Source organism: Purpureocillium takamizusanense, chromosome 3 (assembly GCF_022605165.1).
Source record: "Purpureocillium takamizusanense chromosome 3, complete sequence".
Lineage (NCBI taxonomy): Eukaryota > Fungi > Ascomycota > Sordariomycetes > Hypocreales > Ophiocordycipitaceae > Purpureocillium > Purpureocillium takamizusanense.
In genome coordinates, this window is record NC_063070.1 from 1,431,290 (window position 1) to 1,453,507 (window position 22,218).

The 22,218-nt window shown below is 59.3% G+C and overlaps 7 protein-coding genes across 9 annotated transcripts; 4 read left to right on the forward strand and 3 right to left on the reverse strand.

Moving 5' to 3' along the window:
* Positions 1–194: 194 nt before the first annotated feature.
* JDV02_003989 (uncharacterized protein) lies at positions 195–2,383 on the reverse strand. The gene has a single exon (XM_047985165.1). The coding sequence runs from the start codon at positions 2,238–2,240 to the stop codon at positions 441–443; it is 1,800 nt and encodes a 599-aa protein (XP_047841142.1). The 5' UTR covers positions 2,241–2,383; the 3' UTR covers positions 195–440.
* A 772-nt stretch (positions 2,384–3,155) lies between these two features.
* Positions 3,156–6,065, forward strand: COG3 (Golgi transport complex subunit 3). Of its 3 annotated transcripts, XM_047985166.1 has the most exons (5): positions 3,156–3,342; positions 3,394–3,713; positions 3,764–4,103; positions 4,156–5,097; positions 5,151–6,065. In XM_047985166.1, the coding sequence occupies exons 1-5, from the start codon at positions 3,229–3,231 to the stop codon at positions 5,733–5,735; spliced, it is 2,301 nt and encodes a 766-aa protein (XP_047841143.1). In that variant the 5' UTR covers positions 3,156–3,228; the 3' UTR covers positions 5,736–6,065. The 3 variants fall into 3 exon arrangements, with proteins under 3 accessions (XP_047841143.1, XP_047841144.1, XP_047841145.1); XM_047985167.1 differs by having other exon boundaries at positions 3,156–3,713; XM_047985168.1 differs by having other exon boundaries at positions 3,394–4,103.
* A 988-nt stretch (positions 6,066–7,053) lies between these two features.
* Positions 7,054–8,378, forward strand: JDV02_003991 (uncharacterized protein; the record flags this gene model as incomplete). Its single annotated transcript, XM_047985169.1, has 5 exons — positions 7,054–7,375; positions 7,499–7,573; positions 7,641–7,687; positions 7,786–7,981; positions 8,049–8,378. Exons 1-5 carry the CDS (start codon positions 7,112–7,114, stop codon positions 8,376–8,378), a joined length of 912 nt encoding a protein of 303 aa, XP_047841146.1. The 5' UTR covers positions 7,054–7,111.
* An 868-nt stretch (positions 8,379–9,246) lies between these two features.
* YMC1 (carrier protein ymc1) lies at positions 9,247–10,951 on the forward strand. Its single transcript, XM_047985170.1, has 2 exons — positions 9,247–9,679; positions 9,860–10,951. The coding sequence occupies exons 1-2, from the start codon at positions 9,571–9,573 to the stop codon at positions 10,669–10,671; spliced, it is 921 nt and encodes a 306-aa protein (XP_047841147.1). The 5' UTR covers positions 9,247–9,570; the 3' UTR covers positions 10,672–10,951.
* Positions 10,843–13,499, reverse strand: JDV02_003993 (uncharacterized protein). The gene is made up of 2 exons (XM_047985171.1): positions 11,518–13,499; positions 10,843–11,467 (listed from the first exon to the last, which is right to left on the reverse strand). Exons 1-2 carry the CDS (start codon positions 13,460–13,462, stop codon positions 10,959–10,961), a joined length of 2,454 nt encoding a protein of 817 aa, XP_047841148.1. The 5' UTR covers positions 13,463–13,499; the 3' UTR covers positions 10,843–10,958.
* Positions 13,500–16,449: 2,950 nt separating this feature from the next.
* JDV02_003994 (uncharacterized protein) lies at positions 16,450–17,456 on the forward strand (the record flags this gene model as incomplete). Its single annotated transcript, XM_047985172.1, has 3 exons — positions 16,450–16,510; positions 16,613–17,009; positions 17,081–17,456. 3 exons carry the CDS (start codon positions 16,450–16,452, stop codon positions 17,454–17,456), a joined length of 834 nt encoding a protein of 277 aa, XP_047841149.1.
* A 735-nt stretch (positions 17,457–18,191) lies between these two features.
* On the reverse strand, positions 18,192–21,925 carry JDV02_003995 (Mannosyl-oligosaccharide 1,2-alpha-mannosidase). The gene is made up of 3 exons (XM_047985173.1): positions 19,715–21,925; positions 18,704–19,665; positions 18,192–18,651 (listed from the first exon to the last, which is right to left on the reverse strand). Exons 1-3 carry the CDS (start codon positions 21,377–21,379, stop codon positions 18,363–18,365), a joined length of 2,916 nt encoding a protein of 971 aa, XP_047841150.1. The 5' UTR covers positions 21,380–21,925; the 3' UTR covers positions 18,192–18,362.
* Positions 21,926–22,218: the final 293 nt, after the last annotated feature.

Sequence of the window (22,218 nt, forward strand, 5' to 3'; positions counted from 1 at the left end):
CACCTTGCCGTAACCAGATGCTTGACGAAAACGCGTCAAATCAAACATCGCTGTTTTGTACCACGGCATGAGCTGCCTGCTGTCCTGCCGGTTGGCTTACGGACCGTGTAACGGCTTCCGACGTGGCCTTCGTCTCAAAAATCATCACATCCCCAAGCCCGTCCTGCAGTCGAGCGTGCACTGCCAACGAACGTCACGGCAGATGAGAGAGCATGGATTGTGTTGCTTCTTGGTAGAACAAGGGGAGTATCGCCAGAAGCCCGCCCAGCCGCCCTCACGAACCACCCCTCTTACGTACAACCGGAGCATCGCGAACGCTGTCCGTTCACCTTCGTTTTCCGTTCCCAAGTAGCACATCTCGTACACCCAATATTGTACAGGGCCGCCTGCCATGCAGCAGCCACAAGCCGCGCTTGTCGGCGTAGATGAGGCAAATCAACTCACACAGCAGAGTACACGCCCGTCACAAACTTGCCACATTCCACCTTTTGCTCCAGAGTCACCTTGCGACCCTTGCCGCCTTCGCCAATGCGCGCCGTCGAGCGAGGCGTGAGGCAGAGCCTATGCATCTCGCCCACGCGCCCCTTGCCCGAGTCTGCGGCGCCTCCGTCCAGAGGGCCGATGTATGTCGGTGCGTTCATGTTGGTCCTCTTGCCGGTTCCGAGCTGGTAGTGCTCGTTGCCGCCCCAGAACATGACGTCGGCGCCCCAGTTGGTCTCGTTCTCCGTCGAGCGATACGAGATGTTGGTCTCGGTCACGTTGTCCATGACTGCCGCGCAGTGTGTCGTGCCGACGTTGAGAGACTTGAGCTTGATGGGCATCATCTTGTTCGTCTTCTCGTCGAATTCGAAGAGCGACGAAAGCGCCTTGACCTTTGTCGGCCCGATGGACACATGAGTCCACCTGCCCGTTCCCAGTGTCCCGGTCACGCCTTGCCCGCATGCCCACAGGTCTGAGACGGTCCCTGGCATTCTCCGGGCCGGCGCGGAGCCTCGCGTCTCCCTCTCCATTGCCGGCGCCTCGGCATCCACGGTGAAAAAGGTGTTGGTGCCGCCAGCCGCGATGGACGTCACCTTGGGCACTAGGCCGCTGCTGTTGTACAGACTATTCACGGCCACAATAGTCGGAGCGGCGCTCTGCGGCAGCGCCCCCTCGGTAGCGATCCCGAGCTGCCCGTAGGTGTTATCGCCAAAAGTGAAGACCCTCCCGATGTTGTCCAAAACGACGGAGTGGTGATCGCCGGTCGCAATCTTGTCGACGTGAAAGCCCCTGAGAGTCGCTATCTCATGAGCCTGATCGTACGGGCCCTGCGGCCGCGTCTCCCAGCTGAGCCCTGGTATACCCATCTGGCCCTTTGACGGGAACGAACTGGAGCTCGAAGCAGCGGCAAAGACGCGCCCCTTGGAGGTTAACATGAGGCAGTGCTCTAGGCCGCTGCTGATGTCGGTGACCTTTTCGCCCCTGCTCAGGCCCTGAGGTGTCAGGCTTCTGAAGCTGATCTTCTCCTTGCCCCCAGAACTCCATAACGACCAAGAGCTCTTCTGCTCCTCCGGCTTGATGCCAGTCTCCAGGTCATCGCGTGACGACGGGATGGAGTACACGGAGCCATTCCGCGAGAGGGCAACGACACGATCCGCCGAAACCTCAAGCCTGACCAGATCCTTGCCCTTCAACGTGGCCTCGGGAGCCGGCTCTGCCCTGGAGTAGCCCAAGCCCCACTGCACCAGATCCCCGTTCTCTGTGATGGCCGCACCGAAGTCCTGGGTGAGCTTGAGATCTCGTAGAAGCTGATCGTTGAAGAATGCAATTCGCCGTGGCAGCTTGATGTATTTCTCATTTGAGTTGGGGTCGATGACCTTGCCGACGTTGGAGCCCCAGGCGTAGACTCCCGGGTGCTCCCAGCTACTCTTCACCTGGAGATGTTGCGAGCTGATGAGATCTCGGTTGTCTTCTTTGGACACGGGCTGCTTCCTGGGCTTTTCGAACTCGAGCTCGGCCTTGGCGGGCTCATCATCATGGTCCGCGCCTGAGGACGTGAGCTTCGGATAGTAGTACGCGCCGGCGGCAGCGGCGGCAAAGACGGCGGCAAAGCCCACCGCCTTGCCTCCTCGTCGCTGAGGGCCCTGGCCGGGTGTCGAGCCGGCATTTCGAGCCCACTGGCGTGAGGTGGCGAGTGCCGGTCTCCGCGCGGAGCATCGCACTCGCGCGGCCCTCGCGAGAGCTCTCTGGGACGCATTCATCGTGAAGGACTGGCAGATTGAGTCCAGGCACCGAGAATCTATGCCTAAGGGCAAGCTTCGGAAAGGACGAATGGGCGAGTGGCCGTGGGGGGTGTTCCATAAAGAAACAAAAAGGAGCGACCGCGGTGAAGCGTGAGCCTGGTTGTGAGGTCATCGCTAGAAGGGATGATTCATGGGCGCTGCGAGGGTTCTCAACGATGATTGGTGTTGGCCCCACGCTGACAACCCAAAGCTCATGATTAGCGCAGCCTTCACTGGCTGGTGCTCCAACCGTCCAACGTCCCTCGACACCGCTGGCCTAGCTCGCTGGATGTGTTCTAATAGAGACTTGCGCCACAGCTTAGACACAGGGCAAAGACTGATCGCACGCAGTATATGTAAAAAAACAGGATGGCTAGAGTCTATGGTACTTCATTTGTAACGTCTTGCCTCGCTCTGAACAGTTGATTTCGTAGCCTGATTCTCGGAGCAGCTGCGATCAGCCTCAGAGTCAGGGCGCATGCTTGGCTGGGCTTCGCCGTTGATAGACGCCCAGTATACATTGTAGCGAGCTATACCTTTCCATGCTCGTGATGCGCGCACGTAGACGCGTTTTTCGTAGCTATTCCAATGACCAAGCCACATGCACCATATCAGTGAAACATTACCTTACCTTACACAACCACCAGTTTACTGCCTGTGATTGCAGAGTTCTTCGTGCATCAATTGCGGAAGCTTCAGCGCAGATATCTGGGACACAGGTGCTAACGTCGCTGGAGCGCAGTCAGCTGCACTGTTCGGATAGCTAATTACCCGCAGCAGCCAAGGCCGCCCCATTGGCTCCCCGAGCGGAGCTTGTGGTGCATTGGCCAGCGAGCGGAGCCCTTCCCGCTGAGGTTCCGGCTCGGATTGAGCTCTCCCCAATCCAATCGCAAGCGCGTCCGTGGCTTCTAGAAGCCAGACACCCAAAGCAAACTACATCTGCTCCCACGACCTGCCCCTCGCCACCATGTACGAGGACTCCTGGTACAGCTTCGTCACCGACACGGCTCCCAAGAAGCCGGTGGTCAACACACAACCTCAGGCACACCGGCGCAGGGAGTCTCTGCTTCAGCAGCCCAACGTTGGTGGCCCATCTCCCCTCCCCACGGTGACATAGCTCACGCCGCACCAGGGCATCGGCAAGGTCGACGACGCCCCCAAGGCGCTCGAGAACGTCTACGAAGAGCTGGAAGACAAGAACACGCCGCCTGAGCCGACGCTGACGAGACGAGCTGCCTCGTATTCCGACTTCTACCATGTTGTCAAGGCGCAGCTAGCCAAGGACAAGCAAGCGCGCAGGCCGAAGAAAGAGAGCAAGAAAGACCGATCGTGGGAAGCCTTGGCTCTGTGTCACGAGGTCCCTGTGGTGGCTGGTGATGGTGTCGTCGACGTGTGGCTATGCGACGACATGCATGACGCCCAGCTCCTCGAGGCAAGCCAGCAAGAGTACCTGTACGTGGGACACGCGCAGTGACGCAGGAGGCGACGCTGATCGGGAACAGGCTTTACAAGGACCAGCTTGCCCTGACGGAACGTCACCTCGACGCCCTCATCGACGACGCCAACGGCACCCTTGCGCTCCTCACGTCCCTCTCCGACTCTTTCCAGGCTGTCGACGCTCAGACCTCGTCCTTTCAGGCTCAATGTGAGGGGCTTCTCACGGAACAGCGGCGGCTGGAGAAGCTCGCAGACGAGGTAGGCACGGACTTGCACTATTATGCCTACCTAGACACAGCATCGCGGCGCCTCAACGCGCCGGGTGCCAGCCGCTTGGTGGACGATGCCAGCTTCGGCGAGATGGTGGATAATATCGACTCATGCATACAGTTCATGGACTCGCATGTAAGATGGCCAAACCGCGACGTGCTTCTACTTAGCTTACTGACGGCAATAGGATACATATCGGGAGCGCGACTCATACCTCGCTCGGTACAATGCGCTGCTCACCAAAGCCCTGCACCTCCTCGACCATGGCTTCACGGCACGTCTAGAAAAGGTGTCGTCAGAGGTATCGAGGCAGATCGCCGCTACCCAGTCTGAATCTGCAAGGCACGCGTTGGCATACGGTCGCTTCGAGGAGATGATCACAGACTCGTACTCTCTCTTGCCAAATATCCAGCGAGTAGTCCATCGGGCTTATGACCACTACGGTCGACCCGTTGAGTCCACGTCTGATACGAGCGTCTATGCCAACGCCGCGTCGAACATGTTCCGGGCGTACCTTACCACAAGAGACCGCGACCTGAAGCTCATGTCGCAGCATGACCTGGAAGAATACCACAAGGACACAAAGAGCTTGTCGGTGGTAACGGCAACCCGAAACTTCGTCAAGCAAACGTTCGAAAAGATCTACAACGAAGACATCCTATTTGCCAAAGTCTTTGACATTGAGCCCATGTGGCACAACTCCCCCGACTCCGCCTTCCAGGCAGTAAAGGCAATCAACACGACGATGGTGCACCCGGGGAACCTCACACCCCTGGCCAGGAGCATCCAGAGCTCTTTGCAGGCCGCAGAGTTGCAAGCGGTCTGCGACGTCGTGGGCTGGCTTGCTAATGAGTATTCGGTCGCGGAAAGCGACGAGGAGGACTCGCCGCCGTCGAGAAAGTACCGGGAGTACGCTGCTCGTCTGCTGGTAGAGAGTCTCTGGCCGTTTACCGACAATGCCTTCACCACCGAGATTACAAAATCCATCTCGCGAGCGCCCGTCCAAGACAGCGCACTCAAAATTGGCCCCGTCGAGAACGGCGTGGCATCGTCAAACGCGTATCCGCTGGTAACGCGGGCGGTGGAGCTGCTAGCCATGTTCGACCAGGCGATGCCTAAGGAGCGATCTGTGAGTTTCTGACCGCGCGTGTCAAGCCCCCTCCCAAGCTAACGTATGTGTAGACCAAGAACAGTGCCGTCGTGTTCAACATTGTGCGCGAGACGATTCAGGTGCTGCAGCGGGCTGAGGGCAGGATCAAGTCGCTCAAGTCCAGCACGGATGCCGACCTGTTCATGATCAAGAACCTCCTCATCATCAAGAACGAGCTCGTGTCTCTTGAGATTGGAGACATACGAAATCACTCAGCATCATTGCAGCACTTTGGGCACATATGGGACACGCTTAGGCCGCAGCATCTGGTGGGCTTCGTCAGCAGCTTCATCGGCTCCTCCCTCTGGTCGCGTAGCGCGCCAGCCGTCACGGCCAAGACACTGACGGCCGAAGACATGAGCGAGCAGCTGGACGAGCTGCTCCGGCAGTCCATTTACGCGTTTACGAAGCGCTGGGGCTCGCTAATTAACGATTCTCAGAATAGGAAAGCCGGGGTCAAACCCATCGCCAAGGTGGAGGCGGAGCTCGAAAGCATACTGCAAAACGCCTTCAACAACCAGCCGGAAGTGGTGGCGAAGCTCAAGGAAGCGATCCAGCTCAACGTTCAGGCACAGAGTAAGGAGATGGATGAGAAGATGGGCGCGAAGCGGTATTGATGCCCACGCAGCTCGTCGGATAATTTGTCATACCGCTCGAGGCTCCGACGTTGGGATCGCCGACGTTGAGATCCGGCAACAGCTTCGAAGACGGGCCCACGCACCCATAGTCTGTTGGGACGCGCAGCCATGGTCACGTTTAGTTTGCGAGTATTCCTAGCGATGTACGGAGCCGTTGAGCTTTTTTGAGTGTCAAAGCCACGTGGCTTATGGATCAGGATACAGGGGGCGGACCTTTAGTCTGACCACGCAATTCCGAGTGGGCTTATATACTAAGTTACCCTCAACGTACGTACATACGTGTTCACAAGATGAAGCCACAGCATGGACGTTCCACAGTGATGGCCCTGGAACTCAAGGTGCTGAATCAATTGTCAGCAAGAGCTGCTGTCTGCTCTGGCCCATGGTGGCTACGGGCGACACTTGAACCCGTTGTGTGTTGTGCGCTCCCAAAGAGCGCAGCCAGCGTAGGCTCCGACAAACTTGCGTGTCCAAGCAGGGGGTGGAGTTACCTCATGGCTGGCAAACCCACAATTATTGGTATAGCTTGGGTGCCACGACTACTGCCCTGTTGGGTATTCCTCTGGCACGGGAACAGACCTTCTTACTCATATGCGAACATACGAAGCACAGTACCTAGCGATACCTGATATCTATGCACGAGCCCATTGCGATCCTGCCAAGCCTCCCTGAAAGCCCACGACATCAACAGGAGCAGGTAGTAAGTCGCCCGTCGCCAGTTCAACGTTCAAGTCATTTGGTCCCGCTCGTCTCTCAAGTTTCAGGCACTTCCCAATGCAAGCTTCTCGAATGGGCAGGGCATAACATCGGCTGGGCATACTAGTAGCTCGGTATTGCAATGCAAGGGTTGCTACGGTCGGCAGCGAGTCAAAGCAAAAAAGGTCGTGGGGGGGACGTAAGAGCCGAGTGAAATTGTTGAGTTGCGCGGCGCCTGGGGCCTGCCGGTTGTCCGCGCCGCGTCCAGGATCTTCGTGTCCCCATTGGAGCCTGCTCTCGGCGATGCACTCGATCGTCAGGCCGGCGATTGTATTCCCCCGGATATGCTGTACACCGAAAATCATGCAACATGTTTGAAGTACTACCTCGAATGTGTTGTTGTTGGGAGCACGGGGCGGGGGGAGTGGCTCAAGAAGGCTAGACGGCCGTTGTGAGTCTGCTTTGCACCGCCGCCGCAAATACGAGGCAAGGCGAGGCGTCGTGTTGCGCTTTCGATCTATATAAGCCGACATCGTGCCAGCGATTCGCTCCTTCGCTATCTCATATTGACGGGCAATCTCGTTGTTGACCAAGCCAATCGTCTCAATAGTCCGTGTGTCTTCTCTTTGCTATTCACTGCGGAGTTGGAATTACCCGATATGGCCAACCCCATCACAACCACCAACACCACCGGTGCGCAGGAGCCGCAGCTGCGCACGTACCGCGGCAACTGTCACTGCGGCGCCTTTGTGTACGAGACTCAACTGCCGGAGATCAAGTCGGTCTTTGAGTGCAACTGTAGCATCTGCCACAAGAAGGGGTACCTATGGGTGTTTCCTGGGGAGGGCAGGTTCAGCATAGTCAAAGGCGGCGACGATGCGCTCAGTGGGTATACGTTTGGCCTCAAGAAGCGGACGCACAAGGTTTGACGACGGCTCCTTTGCTTGATATGTCTCCGAATTTCTATCCCCTCATTTGGGAAGAAGACTTTGCCCTTTACGAAACAGTTGGCTGACTGAGGGGTCTGCGCGGGTTTTGCTTGATAGTTTTGCCCGACCTGCGCGACGCCCTTGATGGCGCACTTCCCGGACGGCCCGCCGGGCAAGCAACGCGCTCTGAATGTTTGTCGTCCTTAGGTTGCAAAGAGAAGTGAGGGCAGGGCATGCTAATCACGGCTATGACATATAGGTTCGCGCGATGCAGGGTGTAAACGCGTCGGAGCTGGAGCGGAAGCCGTACGTCGCCCCATGCTGGCTTTTGATGAGTTCGAGTTGCGCTTGACAGGACCTCCACGACGACTCGGGTACCCTTTTCCTGACATGCGCGCTTGCAGGTTTGATGGAGCCGCGCTGGGAGAGGCGTACGTGCCGCCAGCATACAAGGGCAGCACGCCGGCCGAAGTTGCGGGCCACCAGCTGTACACGGGGTCGTGCCACTGCGGGTGGGTCGGTGTTGCTTTGATGAGCAAGCCGCTGGACAAGAGCTTTGACGAGCTCGTGATAGAGTGCAACTGCAGCATCTGCGAGCGGGTAAATATGTCCATTCATGCGCTGCCGCCACCATCGCTGACACGCAGTTTCTTCGGGAATTACATAGAACGGCTACCGGTGGATATACCCAGAGGCGTCGTGCGTGGTGCTGCACGCCGAGGGCGCGGCCGACGTCGGGCGGTACAGCTTCGCGCACGGCATCATCAGCAAGACATTTTGCCGGGCGTGCGGCGTGCCCCTGACCAACGAGTGGCGGCAGCTGGGGCCGGCCGAGGAGGCGGCGCTGTCGGAGCAGGCGGCGCGCTTTTACGGGTACGCCCGGACGCACCATCCGGTGAACCTGCGTGTGTTCCCGGGCATCGACCTGGCGGCCATGCGGGCGCCGACTCGCAACGACGGGGCCAACGGGCTGGAGCCGGCGTACGTGAACCCGTAGAACGGCGCGCCGGGGGGGTTGGTTATTTGAGTGTACGGAGGACTTCGTATGCCGCTTCGTATGACGTCTAATTCTGCCTTCTCATTTTTTTTAGTCGGAGTGGAGAAAATGGAGTCTCTTTAGACTTTGCTGCAGTGCTTGCTTTCCTACCTATGGTGCAGTGCTGCGCCGATCCGTTGAAGGAACCCTTTCCCACACGCCGCAGGCGCATGCGCAAGGAAGCAAAGGAGTTCGGGGAGGTAAGGTAACTATCAGTGACACCCCTCATGGCGGTCGTGCATTGCAGGCCCCGACGGTCATGGGACTGCCCGGATCCAACCCGGGCGCGCGGCTGGCAACGGCAACCCAACGGCAGTCCGCGCGGTGAGTTTGGGGCGGCGCGCGGTACTAGGTAGTAGTCCTGCATCCATTCGCTGAACTTCTTACCTGCTGATGTGGCGGCCGACGGCGGCTGGCGGTAGTGGACGTCTCACTTAGTCAGGTACTATGGCTGCCCTGAATCGGCCTGAAGAGAGGTACCTTGGTACCTTAGGTTCCCTCAGTAATGGTCCCTGGATTGACACGGACAGTGCCCTCCCTCCCGTCTGCTATAACTAAGGTACCCAAAGGTACCTCCTCGGAGCAGACCGGCCACCGACGCGGCAGGCCTTTGCTAACTGTTACCTAACCACCAACCGGGCCTCCCCCAAGTCCCCCTCCAGATCTCTCCCCTGGTTCCCCTTCCCCCGCAGGCGCGCCCACTAGCCCGGGCCTCGCTCGTGGCGGCGGCGGCTGGTGCCCCACGTCCAAGCACGACATCGGAGCCCGTCTTTGCTTTATCGGCTCGTCGCTGCCCCGTGGACGCCGGCGGTGCTCATCAGCAGCGTCTCTCACCACCACCACCACCACCTGCCGAAAAGGAAAAAGAAAAAAAAAAGTTGCAAAGTACGGTCCAGCATCCTTCCCCTCCTCCCCTCGCTTCTCCCATACTACCTCATTCATCTCCACTGCTTCCCTCCCCATTGATTGAGATTTCCGACCCGCGCGAGAACAACAGCCCCGTGTCTAGACACTTGTGTCGCCGGTCCCAAGCGCGCGGCCACAAGGCGTCTCCAGCACCTCCCCGGCCGAACGACTGCGTGTGCGCGCGCCCACGCGCCGTGCCCCCGACACCGCGCTCCGCGCTCCATCTCTCCCCCTCCCCCTCGCCGCCATGGAGTCGCCCGTCATCGACCTCGAGGAGCCGCAGCAGGGCGGCGCGCTGCAGACGGCCAAGGATCTCTTCTCGGGTGCCGTCGGCGGCGTTGCGCAGGTCCTGATCGGTGAGTCTCGCGTCTCCTCCACTGGCGCATTTCGCGCCGTTGGGCTCCGGTCTGTCGGCCGTGTCGCCAACGAGCACGCGCACCCGCGGCGTCTCGCAAGCGCTCGCGAGCAGTCGCTTCCGGGAGAACAAAAAGGTCGCCCCAATGCAAGACCACCGTGCTAACCATCTGTCTCCCCAGGCCAGCCCTTTGACATCGTCAAGGTCCGCCTCCAGACGACGAACCAGTACTCGGGCGCCGTCCAGGCTGCCTCCTCCATCTACCGCAACGAGGGTGCGCTCGCCTTCTACAAGGGCACGCTGACGCCCCTCATCGGCATCGGCGCCTGCGTCTCCATCCAGTTTGGCGCCTTCCACTCGGCGCGACGCTGGTTTGAGGAGCGCAACGCCGCCGGCGGCTCCAAGCGCCCCGAGCTCGGCTACGGCCAGTATTTCGCCGCCGGGGCCTTCGCTGGCGTCTCCAACGCCGTCCTCTCCACCCCGATCGAGCACATTCGCATCCGCCTACAGAGCCAACCCCACGGCGCGGGACGCCTTTACTCCGGGCCGCTCGACTGCGTCCGCAAGCTCAGCGCCCACCAGGGCGTCCTCGGCGGCCTGTACCGCGGGTCGGCCGTCACCGTCTACCGCGAGGCCGCCGCCTACGGCGCTTGGTTCACCGCCTTTGAGTACCTCATGAACGCCGATGCTGCCCGCAACCGCGTCGACCGCAAGGACATCCCCGGTTGGAAGATTGCCCTGTACGGCGGCCTCGCCGGCGAGGCCCTCTGGCTCTCGAGCTATCCGTTCGATGTCATCAAGAGCAAGATGCAGACGGACGGCTTCGGCGCCCAGCAAAAGTACCCGACCATGCGCAGCTGCTTCGCCGCCACCTGGCGCGCCGACGGCATGCGCGGCTTCTGGAAGGGCATCTGGCCCACCCTCTTCAGGGCCATGCCCGTCAGCGCCGGCACCTTTGCCGTCGTCGAGATGACGATGCGCGCCATCAACTAGGCGGTGCAGAAAGACGGGAGTTGAGGTCGGACGCAGTCAACAGCGACTTGCCAGCGAAGAACCGGGCAAAACACGTGCCGGTATGCCGTTTTCATCATTTAATGGGAGGGGTCTTCTAGACACGGGCGTGGGGATCAACCTTTATGCGCCGCCTGAGAACAGGCGGAAAAGCTTCAACAGTGAATTTGGGGGCATATGTTGTAGACATCGTATTTCGTTGGCTTACCCTGGCACATACGCCGCCTCTTCGGGACTGTATATACAAAAGGAAAAGCAGCCGTGTTTCTCTACCACCCAATGTTCTCATTGTTCTCAACGCGCCGCTGCAGGATATGCCGCGCGTTGAGTGGCGTCAGCGCCCCGAGTCCAAGCTCCTCCAGCACCTTGCGCGCCGCGTCGTTGTCGGTGAAGGCGCGGTCGCTGGCGTCCTTGAGCGTGATGGCGACGCCCGGCGCGACGCCTCCGTCCGCGGTGGGGTCCGCCGACGTGGGCAGGTTGAGCAGTCGCATGCCTTCGCGCAGCGCCTCCAGCGCCGTCGAACCACCAGGGATGTACTGATCCACGAGTGCGAAAATGGCGGTCCCGTCGTGCGCAAACTGCGCCGCACCAAGCGTCGTGAAGGACTGTTTGAACAGAACGCCGCCCCAGAGCGTGTCCTGCAGCTTGTCAAGGGCGTCATACCACACGCGTCGAAACGACGCCGTAGACAGCGCTCGGGACAAGAAATCCAAGTTGCGCTTGAGAATGCGCAAGGGCTCGTCGAGCTCCGGTGTGATGGACAGGTGCGATGGATCATCTGCGTGACCATCAGCAATAATTCTCAGCACATGCATCAGGGCTACTCACCAAGCACGGCCGTCTCCCCGACCGTCGTCCACTGGACCTGATGCAGGTATGACCGCAAGGCCTTTACGTGGGACTCGGCCAAGGCGCCGACGAGCAGTTGCTCTGCGCTCTTTCGGCGCATGGTGTATGCCGCAACCGTTTCATCGAATATGCCGCTGTCCTCGCTCCCAGGTCCGAGGTTGCTGGACACGCGATTCAGGGCGCCGTCGTGTTCCGACGCCTCGCTCATCCCGCTTAGCCGCTTTCGTTTCGTGTCGCGGGCCTGCAACTCCTCCCACAACGTGGCGAAAAACTGCACTCGATTAGCTAGCTGGCCGGTCGCACGCTCAAGAGCCACGGTGCGACGTACCTCTTCGTCGCCCCATTCGCTCAGGGTATTTGCAACATGATCTGCACTTCCGATCACCTTGCATAGCGTCTCCAGGGCGCCCGTGCCCTCCAGGGCCGTGAGCTGCTCCCTCGTCGCCCCATGCAGCGTCCGCCCCAGCGTCGACGTGATGGACTGGTAGGCCTCGAGGGACCCGCGCAGCCGGTCGTGATAACCGTCGAGGATGTCGAGCTGGATGTCCGTGAGGAATCGCAGCTTATGCCTAAGCTTTCGGAGTCGCTCGTACTTGGTTGTCACTACCCTGAGCAAATCCGTGACGTGAACGGCGGCAAATGTCGGCTTCATCTTCCCGTCGACGGCATAGTCGTAGTCAATCTTTCGTGCGTCCTGCGACTCGAGCAACTTTTCAAAGCGCTCCATGGCGAAGTCGCGCTCCATCTTGAACCAGGTGTCAAAGTGTTCGGCCAAGACTTCAGCCGCCAAGCCGGGCCAGCCGTTCTCCGGATCGCCTCCGTCGTAGTTGAAGCGCGACCGGACGTTTTCGTCAAAGGTCATGAGTTGCGACATGAAGCTGCTGAAGAATGGCGGACTTTTGATCGCCTCCTCCACGACGCTGCGCACCTTTTCCCGCATGGCCGGCAGCATAGCCGTCACCAGTGCGCAGACAGGGTCCAGATAGACCGGCCTCGAGGCGGCAGCCGTGTTTTGAAGCTTGGCTGCAAGCAGGTGACCTAGATTGTCGCGGAAGAAGTCCTCCCATTTCTCGATGGTCGTCAGGAACCAGGGAAAGCAGTGCGTCGACACCGACTGGAGGCTGCTCGTGGGCTTGTCGCTCAGGAAGTGGAAGCGGAACTCGGCCACAAACATGTGTGCCATGACGTCAAAGGGCAAAAGTGACACGACATCGGCGCTGTGCACAATCTCGGGCATCTGCAGGTCGAGGAGCTTCTCGATGCAGGCCAACCATTCGTCGTCCATCTCCGAGTCTGGGTCGACCCGCGGCCAGTATCGCTTGACGAGAACAGCCTCCAGCTCCTCCGACATGGTCTTCTTCATCTCGTTCCACAGCGACTCGGTGACGCTCTCGACGTGGTCCACGAGGTACAGCTGCTCGCCATCCTGGGCGGACCGGAGCCGCAAAGCAACCTCCTTGAGCTGAGAGTACGGGCCCAGGGCCGCCTTAGGGTCTCCTGGCAGACGCGCCCGCGCCTCTGCGCGCAGCTTCTCCACATCTTGCAGCAGGACCAAGTATTTCTGGGCGAGCTCGACGGCCTGGAGCTTCTTCATGGGGTTCTGGAGGCGGGCGATGGCTTCGCTAGGGGCGTCTGACGCGGCAGCGATCTTGACGCGCACGTCGATGCTGTCCTGAAGCTTCTTGAATTCTTCAATGCGTGCCTGCAGCGATCCGTGGCGGCTTTGCGCCGTGTTGCGCGCCTCCTCGAGCTCCTTGGCGGCATCTTCAAGCTGCGATCGGAGCTGGCTGCATTGCGAGTCGACGCTAGCGATCAGCTCGTCTAAGGTCTCGAGGTCGGCCGTGGACTGGAGTTTGTCGTCGAGAAAGTCCTCTACACGAATGTCGAGGGACGTGTCCCTGGCTATTTCCGGAAAAGTCGCCATCTTTCCATGGCTTGAAGCGGTGATGCCAGGTTGGTGATGCTCAAGGCGACGTGGGGAATTGGCGCGCAACGCCATTACGCCAGCGTTATCGATAGCGGCGGGACTGGATATTCTTGTATCCGACGCTCCAGAACCATGCCCCATACATGCGCGCCATCTCAGGTCGTCGAGATCAATGCCTTTTTGCTCATTATCATGCCTGGCCGCATGCGTGTCAAGTTGCCACGTGCGCCTCGAGACATTGAGGATACGACTGTTTGGTCATGGTGTGAAGTGCGAAGTACGAGTGTGCAACATCCACGGGACAACCGTGAGGATACCAACGTGGTAAATAGCCCATGAGAAGGTACCTCCGACTCACAATTCAGCTGCAAACAAGCAGGCGACTGCAAATGGATACACTTTGCAGCAAGCGCACGCGCTTCAACTACTACGTGCAAATTGCCGTAGGTGTTATTTGTACACAATGCGGTAGAAACTGACGCCAAAGCCAGCTTCAGCTTATTTCGTAGGGTAAGCAAGCAAGCAATCACGTAGGCCGCTTCCACGCTTCCCCAGTTGCAAGACTGATAATGTACGACATTTGGTGACCTTGGCAAGACGCTGATGAATTGTTCAGCAGGCATCTAAGTACCTCCATCTCGTGGCGATGCCTGCGCGACGAGATTACCAGGACTACCTGTTTTAAAGAGGTCTGTAGGTATGGCCCTGAACCTGGTCGCGGACTTGTTCCTTGGTTGGGTTGGATCGCTCGTCAGCGCCAGCGGGGAAGCGCCGGCGACCACGGCAACGAGCTCATGACGCCAGGAACATGCCGGGTGCCAGTTGATGCAGACTTTTGTCGCAATGAGGCGCAAAAACATGAAGACTGGAATTGTTTGAAAAGATTGACCAGGCGCTATGGTTTTGTTGCCACGCTGCCAGCCAGCAGCAGCCAGCAAGTAACTACTATGCGCATGCGACAGTCTGCCTGATTTCGACATGACGGCCCTCAAAGCGTCGATCCGCTCACGGCTAGCAGACCACTTTACCCTCAAAGGCAAAGCCGTCTGCCCCCAGAAACCGGCATGGCGGCCCGTGGCTGCTCTGACTTTGGCGCCAATGTCGCATCTCCTACACCGAGGCCACCGAGGCTGATACCGCCGTCCCCTCCAGTCCGAGACCGGTACTCGGTCCCAGCGAAGGCGTGCCATCTCGACGTCGTAGACCACGCCAGTGCACATGCACTCTGCCGTGACGTCGTCGCCTACAGTTGTCGGTGGACTGGCGCGGCTTTGCCAGAGCCACTATCGTGAGCCCGGACGCCATCAACTCGGGGCCTGCCGATTGTATAGACGCAGGGAGCGCGATACGAGTCTGATATCATTGGCGAGGCAGGGAACGGGCAGCGGTCTGAAAGGGCCGTCCGCGCATCTGGTGAGCGACGCCAGCAGCTATGTCACTACGGCAGAGATTCGACTCGATGAGAGCGAAGCGGTTTCTTTGATTTGTAGGCTCTATTCGAATCGAAGTCGTAACTAGTGGGTGAGTAGAGTGGAGAGGGCGCGAAGCTTGCCCGCCTGGAAATTCGTACAAGATCCGTACTTCGTACAGCTTCGTTCCCACTACGTCTTTCCTACGACGTGCATCAGTAGATCCTAGCGCGCTTTAGTGAAATGAGTCGCCCCTTGGCGTTATGCGGAGGCTGCCTTTTACAACGTTGGTGCTTGCTCGCAGCGCACGCTCATCGCCAGCTGAGCAGTTCAAGGTTCAGGTGCTCAATGGGTTTTGGGACACAATTTCTCGTAGCCACCCACACAAGCCACACCACCCGACTTCTAGAGGTCTTCAAAAGCCAACATGAAAACCAAACGCGGGACCCTGGCGCTAGCGCCCGCTGCGCCGCGCCGCCACGCACCCCTGGACATCCAGGGTCCCCCCCGCCAATCAGCCCCATCCTCTTGCCCCAGCACCAGCCTTGCACGAGTCCATCCCCCTCCAGGCCCCACCAACCCCAGGCGACGTCACCCAGCGTCTCCCCGTCAACGCGCCGTAGCGGCGAGTAAATAAAAAAGGACGTGGCTGGGCCAACCACCAGCAACCAGCGCCCGCCAGTCCACGCCTAGTATGCACCAGTGACCGTTTCTTAGGCCCGCTCCCCCCCGAAATCCAGAAGGTTGGGCATGCACGCACGCACATTTGACTCTTGCCCGGCAGACAGCTCTGCCTCCTTCTCCTCCTCGTTGTCGCCTTTCCCCAGCCATCTATCTAAAAGACGATCCGAGATCTTTGCGACACCACGCGGACGAAACAGATCAGGGAAAAAAAAGAGAGTGGCGGGAACGGAAAGGAACAGCCAGTCGGACACCCCCCCCCGTTCCTCTTTCGTGCCTCGCGCGCTCTCTCTCTCTCTCTTTCTGTGCATCATTTGCATTCCTCCGTGACTAAGTCCACTCTTGAACCATCTCACGTTTTGACAGATTGACTGCCTCACACACGCAACAGTCTAGCATCTCTCTACCCGCATTCCAGACAACCCACCCGCGCGGCACGCCGAACTCACGCTCGCTCTTCACGCACGTTTTACTTTCGTCAGCTCGACGGCACCCGCACGGCATTCCTGTCGTCCGCATTCCATCTTCGCTCGGCCTGACGGGGCACGCCGCGAACAACCTCCACCGTTCGCCGAGAACTCCACAGACGGAGAGGAGCCTGTGGAGCTGCGAATCAAATCACCGCCGCTGGGCATTCAACGAGACTTGGGGGTATAACGAAAAATTGCCCGCCGGAGGCAGACTATACGATAGCTTCGAGAACAGAGGGCAGGCAGCCTGCTCAGGCACAAGGCATTTTGCCACCGCCGGCGTCGACAGAGCCCTGCCCCTTTCCGCGTCGGCTTCTCGACGACGGACAAGCCAGGGCCTGACCTGACGTGTCTCGTCGCCAAGACAGACACCTTCTGAACCCGCGAGGGGTTTCCCGCCGCCGGGACAGCATCGCCGCAGTATATGGCCAGCGGGAGCTCCAGCTCACATCGCGCGATGCCTCGTTTCCAAGTTGGCTGGTACCGTAAGTGCAACGACGACATGGGGCAGTGCAAAATGTGCACGGATCTGCGGAGACGCATGGAATTGGAATGGAATAGACATGCTAACTGATGTTGTGTGGCAGGGTTCATACCGTTCCTCGGGTACCACCATGTGTTGATGATTCTCATCGCCGTGGCCATCATCCTGCTGTCACTTCTGCTCGCTGGGTGCTCATCCTCATCACCCCTTATACCGGACATCTTCCTCCTGTCGCTCTACTACCAACGGTATCAAGCCGTGCCGGATACGGCTCAGGTCGACTACAACGTCCACACCGCCATCGAGAACATTGCCGGCGGCGCCAGCCTCCAGGCCCGCGTCGGGTACTTTGGCATCTGTGTCAACCCTGATGGCGGATCATGGCTATGCAGCAATAACGCTACTGCGCTGGCCAAGGAGGTGTCGGTCGATCAGGACCCCCTCAACCTTATCTGGCTGGCATCGCAGTTTAAGGACATGATTGTCTTTCCGTACCTGATGTAAGAGCCTATCTACTTACCTCTTCACACCATAATCTCCGTCCAGCGTACTGACGTTTTCGACTCAATAGCATCATCGCCATCATCTTTGCCTTTCTCTGCCTTCTCCTGCTGGCCACGTTCCCCGGCTGGCACGAGGAGGAGGACTCAGAGGGCTCCGAGCGCGAGGTCAAGCCCTTCCCGTCGCGGCCCGTCTCGCAAATCGCCCTCGCCATCATCTTCATCTCGTCCATCTTCGTCCTTGTTTCCGTCCTGTGGCAGCACACAGCCTCGGTCGCCGCGTCCGTCATCGCGCAGGACTTTGGCAACGGCGCGGTAAAGAGCGGCGTGGGGACCAGTGCCATGGTCATGGGCTGGTTCTCGTTTGCGCTCCTCATCGTCGTTACCATTGGCTTGCTTGTCATGATATTGAGCATACGCGTGCTGAGCGGCATGATGCGAAATTGATTCAGGGACGGGGAGGGGGTTTGACTCTTTAACTAATACCTGGCCGAATGCCGTTCCGCCGCGCGCGTGAGGCGACATTCAAGGGCCCAGGGACCGACGACAGGAAGAGCTGGCGAGTCGCCGCGAGATGACCTTACGAGCGGAGAGGAGGGAAGCGAGCTGTCCGACGACGGACCCTACGCGCATCAGCATCGGAGTTTTTAGAGGCGTCTTTTTGTCTTTCTTTTGGGTGGTGCTCTTGTACCGCCCAACACCACCACCCTGTCCGCCAAATCGAGCCGCCTGTGCTCACGTCGCGGCGACGCACCGCGCGGCTCCCGCAAAAAACGGTCGGGCAGGGACAGTGTTCTTCGAAACTTCGTATCCTGCACTTTTGAACATTTTTTCTTATCTTGCTCCATCCCTCACAGCTCGACAAATGCGTGCGCGATGGAAGCGGAGGTACATGAGCGGACGGACGGGATGATGTATGGATGAGTGGAGGAGGATGGGGAGCAAAGTACGACGGGACGGACATAAAGACCCAAGAATACCAGGATGTCATTCATGTTGCGACGACGAGTCATGTACATTAAGAAAACGGAACGACCCCAAACAAGGGACCGCATCGAGCTGGAACCACCGGTTGAATCATTCCACGCTTTTTCAGAATGGAGAGAAGCCTTTGCCCGGACAGACTTGTGCCGCTTTTGTGACGTATGCTTGTGTCACACCGTATCTTGTGAGAGACTTGGGCCACGTCAACAAAGTAGTTGTATTTGTGTATCTATGTACAGGGGAACTCAGAAGCCACTTTCCATAACGCCGCGCGTCTGCACAAAGTCGCTGTATATACGTACTTGGACACTACACCCGGACAGGCCTGACCGAACAGGCGACCCGGGCCACCTAGTAAATACCGTGCCATCACAATTTGAACGGGTGCGCTTCCGTGTTAAGCACCCACTCATCCAAGCTTATGACGCTCGGCTCCGAAAACAGCAGGTAGTAATACTTGAGCGTCTCGGCGATCCAGAAGCTCTCCATCTCGTCCTTGAGCGCCGGCTCCTTGGCTAGCACGTCGGTGATGGCGCTGTTAGCCATGGCCGTCCGCGTCGCCCTGACTGTGGCTTCGAACATGGCCCAACCCTTGTCCATCCATGTCGGGTCCCCTGTGATGCGGTACATGTACCACACGGACTCGATGGCCTCGGGCCTGCACAGTGTCAGTCCGATCTGAGGAGGGAAAGGCCTCGTAGAGTGCTTACCTGAGAATATATGAGGGTGATCGAATCAACGTGAACCCCTTCGGAAGCTTGTCTCTCTCCAGCTTCCGTTGAACCCATTCCTCATGAGACGTCGGGCGCTCGGATGTGTCGTAGTCGGCTTGCGTCCTCGGCCGGTCAGCCTGCTGTTCAGGAATGGAGGGAATGTTGTCAAGAAGCTTCGAGTCCTGTGTTGCGCCCTTGGTGGCGTCCTTCTCGTTGTCTTTGGCGTCCTGGTCCTGTGATCGCCCAGAGTCTATATCGTCCTCGTCTCCCGTAACCTTGGTGGGTTCTTTGGCAGTGCCGCTGGTCTGGCCGAGTTTCTTTCGCAGCGACTCGGGAAGCTTTGACCCCTCTTCGAGAGTCAATTGCTTCGTCTGGCCCTGCGCCGGTACAGTGGCCCTTTTGTTGAGCGCGGAAGAAGAAGACTCTGCGGAACTACTACTTTCACTTTCGCCATCGAAAGGCTCCCGACTGTTGACGACTTTCTTCTGAGATCGCTTGAGTTCTGCTTGTTCCTCTTCCCAGGCTCGAACCTGCTCGTCTCGCCATTCCTTGGACGGATCCAGGTACTCGTACCACCGCGTCTCGTTGAACTCGCACTTTTCCAGCGAGGGACACGGCGCGACGTGCGAGTACTCGGGCATGATTTTGGCGGGCATCATCTGATATGCCCACACGCAGCCGTCCGCCAGCATTTTGGCCAGCTCAATGTCCTTGTCCCGACCAAACAGCTTCCCGCCGAGCCCGAACATGCCACCAACGAAGCAGCTCAGGTGCGTCACCTCGTACTCGGGCGTTAGGTCTTTCGAGGGATTGCCCAGCGTGTTAACCTTGGCAGGGAACATGACGTCCCAGTCGCCAGTCAGCATGGGGCGGAAGAGAAGCCACTCCTTGATCGCGTCAGCAGAATCCTCGTACAGCTTCCGGTACTTGGACTCTCGGCCACCGAGTAATTGATACTCCTTCAAAAAGTTAGTAGAGAAACGATGGCTGCCGGCCCGGAATGCCTACTTTGGGGAAGTACTCGTAGGTCGAGTCCTGGCCGCCGCCCACGTGATAGTTTTGATATACGTGGCTCGAAGGCACCAGCCCTTGCGGCACACAGTCCCACGGGGCCTTTTCGCCGTTTGCCGCCAGGGGCCCATTCACTGACTTGCTCGTGGCGGCTCTCGAGACATCGGCCGGGGGCTTGCGACCGTCAGGACCTGCAGCGGCGACCGCTCGGCGATGGAGTTTGTCGTCTGCAGATGAAGCACGCTGCCTGCTCCGGTTGATATCGAGCACGGAGTTGAGAGTCGGTCCGCTTTCGTCATGAACGGCGCCGTATCCTTGGGGCTCGTCGAGACGCTGCGCTGCGTCCACCTGGTCCTTGGCGGCCTGGCTCATGGAGTCGCGCAGGGCGGTTGCTGACCGGTTGCAGCCCGACGCGTCCAGTGACTCGGGAAACAGACCCGGGATCAGTGTGCCCCGCTTCTGCAGGTCGATCAGGGCGTTCGTGATGCGGTCGATGGCGTCGTAGTACTTGTGCTGGCCGGTGAGTTGGGCCAGGCGCGTGAATTCCATCGACAGGGTGCCCAGCTCGGCGACGCCGACCCGTCCTGCCATGTGTGGTTGGGAGGCATACTTGGGCCTCCATTGGTAGTATAGAACAGGCATCCTGTTTGGCGTGTCGAAGATGCCCATGAGTACCTCGGCCAGCTCCTGGGCCTTGTCGAGGAGAAAGGCGTGACTGCCCTCGGCACCCCCGCTGACGTCGTAGGCGGCGATCAAGCCGCCGAGGTAGCGGATGGTGGTCTCGAAGACGGGGATCTCTTGGCGATGCGTGTAGGTAAAGTCAATGTCCTTGACGGCCTTGGCGGCCTCGTCAAACTCATCCTTCAGGCCGGCGATCCAGAGCGTGTCGAGCGAGTCGACCAAAGTGGCCGCCCAGCCGCAGAACGGGTCGCGGTACTTGCCTGAAACAGGAGACAGTTCATCGTGCATCCAAGCGTGCTTTTTGTAGCCGGACCAGGAGCGCTCGAGCTCGGCCTTGACCTTTGCCTGGCGGGCGAGCCGCTTCGCCCTGGCGGGCTCCGACTCCGTGCCGAAATTGTACTGTATCTTGGGCAGCGTCTTGGGTGTACCGGTCGGGAGGGTGATGATGGACGCCTTGGGCAGGGGAAAGTGCTCGTCGGGCCTGGTCCAATGCACCTTTTTCTCCCCCGCAGGCGCATCGATTGTGGAGTCCTTGGGGGGATTCTTCCAGCGCAAGGGCTCCTCGCCGCTGTTTTTCCCCGGGCGAGGGATCTTTGTTGCATGATCTTGAGGAATCTCGTCGGCCTCCGGCGCAAGTGAAGTTGGCTGGGAGGTGGGCTTTGCCTTTTGGTCATCCTTCAGCGTTGGGACCTGAATCGGCAGCCGCTCGTCGTCGTCCCGATCCTCCTGCTGAACTGGGGTTGATTGCGTCGGCCGTTCGTCGGGTTTGGGTTTCTTCTTGTTGTCAAGCGGTTGTTGAGGCTGCGGCGGCGGCGGCACGGGCTGGACTTGGTCGTCGACGGGTGCCGGCTTCGGGGCAAGAGGCGGGGGCCGGACCCCCGGGGACGGCTGGCGATCCCACGAGCCCTGCCCAGCGCGGTATAGCAGGAAGACGATCACGACGGCACAGACGACAAAAGGCCGGTAGCGGCGCCTCAACATGGCGGCGGTTTTCTGCTGGCGCAGTCTGCGAGCTACCGTTCGAGATGGCGAGGTTTGATCCGATCGGGTCGCCTACGGCAGCGGCAGCGGCATCGCTCGCAGTAATACTGTAGGGGTGTATCGAGAAGCGGCGCGTGGAATTCAGACGCGGCGCGACGGCGACACAACTGCGACGCGGGCGGCGCTTTGGCGGGCGAGGAGCGACGCACGTGGGATGCCTTGGGGCCCATGCAGTGCCTGCAACATGCCAGGGCGGCGGATGCGCGATAGCAAAAAGGGGAAAAGAATGAGCGATCGTTTGACAGGAGAGCGAGCGAAGCGCGACGCCGTCCAGCCGTCCGGAGATGTAATGGCCGGCTGCGGGGGACCGCGATGCTATCGGAGGCAATGGCTGAGGATGACAGGAGGCAGCGCCATCCAGGAGGGGAGGAGAAGGAGAGACGGCGCGACGGGAGGTGCACGGCGAGCGCCACCAGGCGGAGGCGAGACGGACGGGAGCTCAGCGTCCGGTGAAATGGCACCTTGATTGGGATCCGACTGGCTGGACCCTTGCCAGTGTGTGGTGGTTGTGCTCGTGGCGCTAATAAGAGTCGCCAAGAAATAGCCCCCAGTGACTTGGCTTGGCTGCTTACGAACTAGTGCAGTAGTACTGCACTACTACCTGTGGATTCTGGTTGCATGCTGCCTTCCATAACTCTATGGTAGGCACCTCCTGGCCCTGAGCCTCATTTAGTTAAACAGGCTCATTAACTAACCTGTTACTACCTACCTGCCTATTACTGTTTGGCGAGGAAGCTGCCTCTGCCACCTCTGCCGTTTTGACACGGACTCCATGGTGG

Bases quoted from the DNA above. Each gene is read 5' to 3' on its own strand.
- JDV02_003989 (XM_047985165.1), bottom strand. From the start codon at position 2,240: ATGAATGCGTCCCAGAGAGCTCTCGCGAGGGCCGCGCGAGTGCGATGC.
- COG3 (XM_047985166.1), top strand. From the start codon at position 3,229: ATGTACGAGGACTCCTGGTACAGCTTCGTCACCGACACGGCTCCCAAG. The intron at 3,714-3,763 runs GTACGTGGGACA...GATCGGGAACAG, and splicing joins GCAAGCCAGCAAGAGTACCT to GCTTTACAAGGACCAGCTTG. The intron at 5,098-5,150 runs GTGAGTTTCTGA...ACGTATGTGTAG, and splicing joins CGATGCCTAAGGAGCGATCT to ACCAAGAACAGTGCCGTCGT.
- YMC1 (XM_047985170.1), top strand. From the start codon at position 9,571: ATGGAGTCGCCCGTCATCGACCTCGAGGAGCCGCAGCAGGGCGGCGCG. The intron at 9,680-9,859 runs GTGAGTCTCGCG...CTGTCTCCCCAG, and splicing joins CGTTGCGCAGGTCCTGATCG to GCCAGCCCTTTGACATCGTC.
- JDV02_003993 (XM_047985171.1), bottom strand. From the start codon at position 13,462: ATGGCGACTTTTCCGGAAATAGCCAGGGACACGTCCCTCGACATTCGT. The intron at 11,468-11,517 runs GTGAGTAGCCCT...ATGGTCACGCAG, and splicing joins CGGGGAGACGGCCGTGCTTG to ATGATCCATCGCACCTGTCC.
- JDV02_003995 (XM_047985173.1), bottom strand. From the start codon at position 21,379: ATGTTGAGGCGCCGCTACCGGCCTTTTGTCGTCTGTGCCGTCGTGATC. The intron at 19,666-19,714 runs GTAGGCATTCCG...AACTTTTTGAAG, and splicing joins CCTACGAGTACTTCCCCAAA to GAGTATCAATTACTCGGTGG. The intron at 18,652-18,703 runs GTAAGCACTCTA...GACACTGTGCAG, and splicing joins TCACCCTCATATATTCTCAG to GCCCGAGGCCATCGAGTCCG.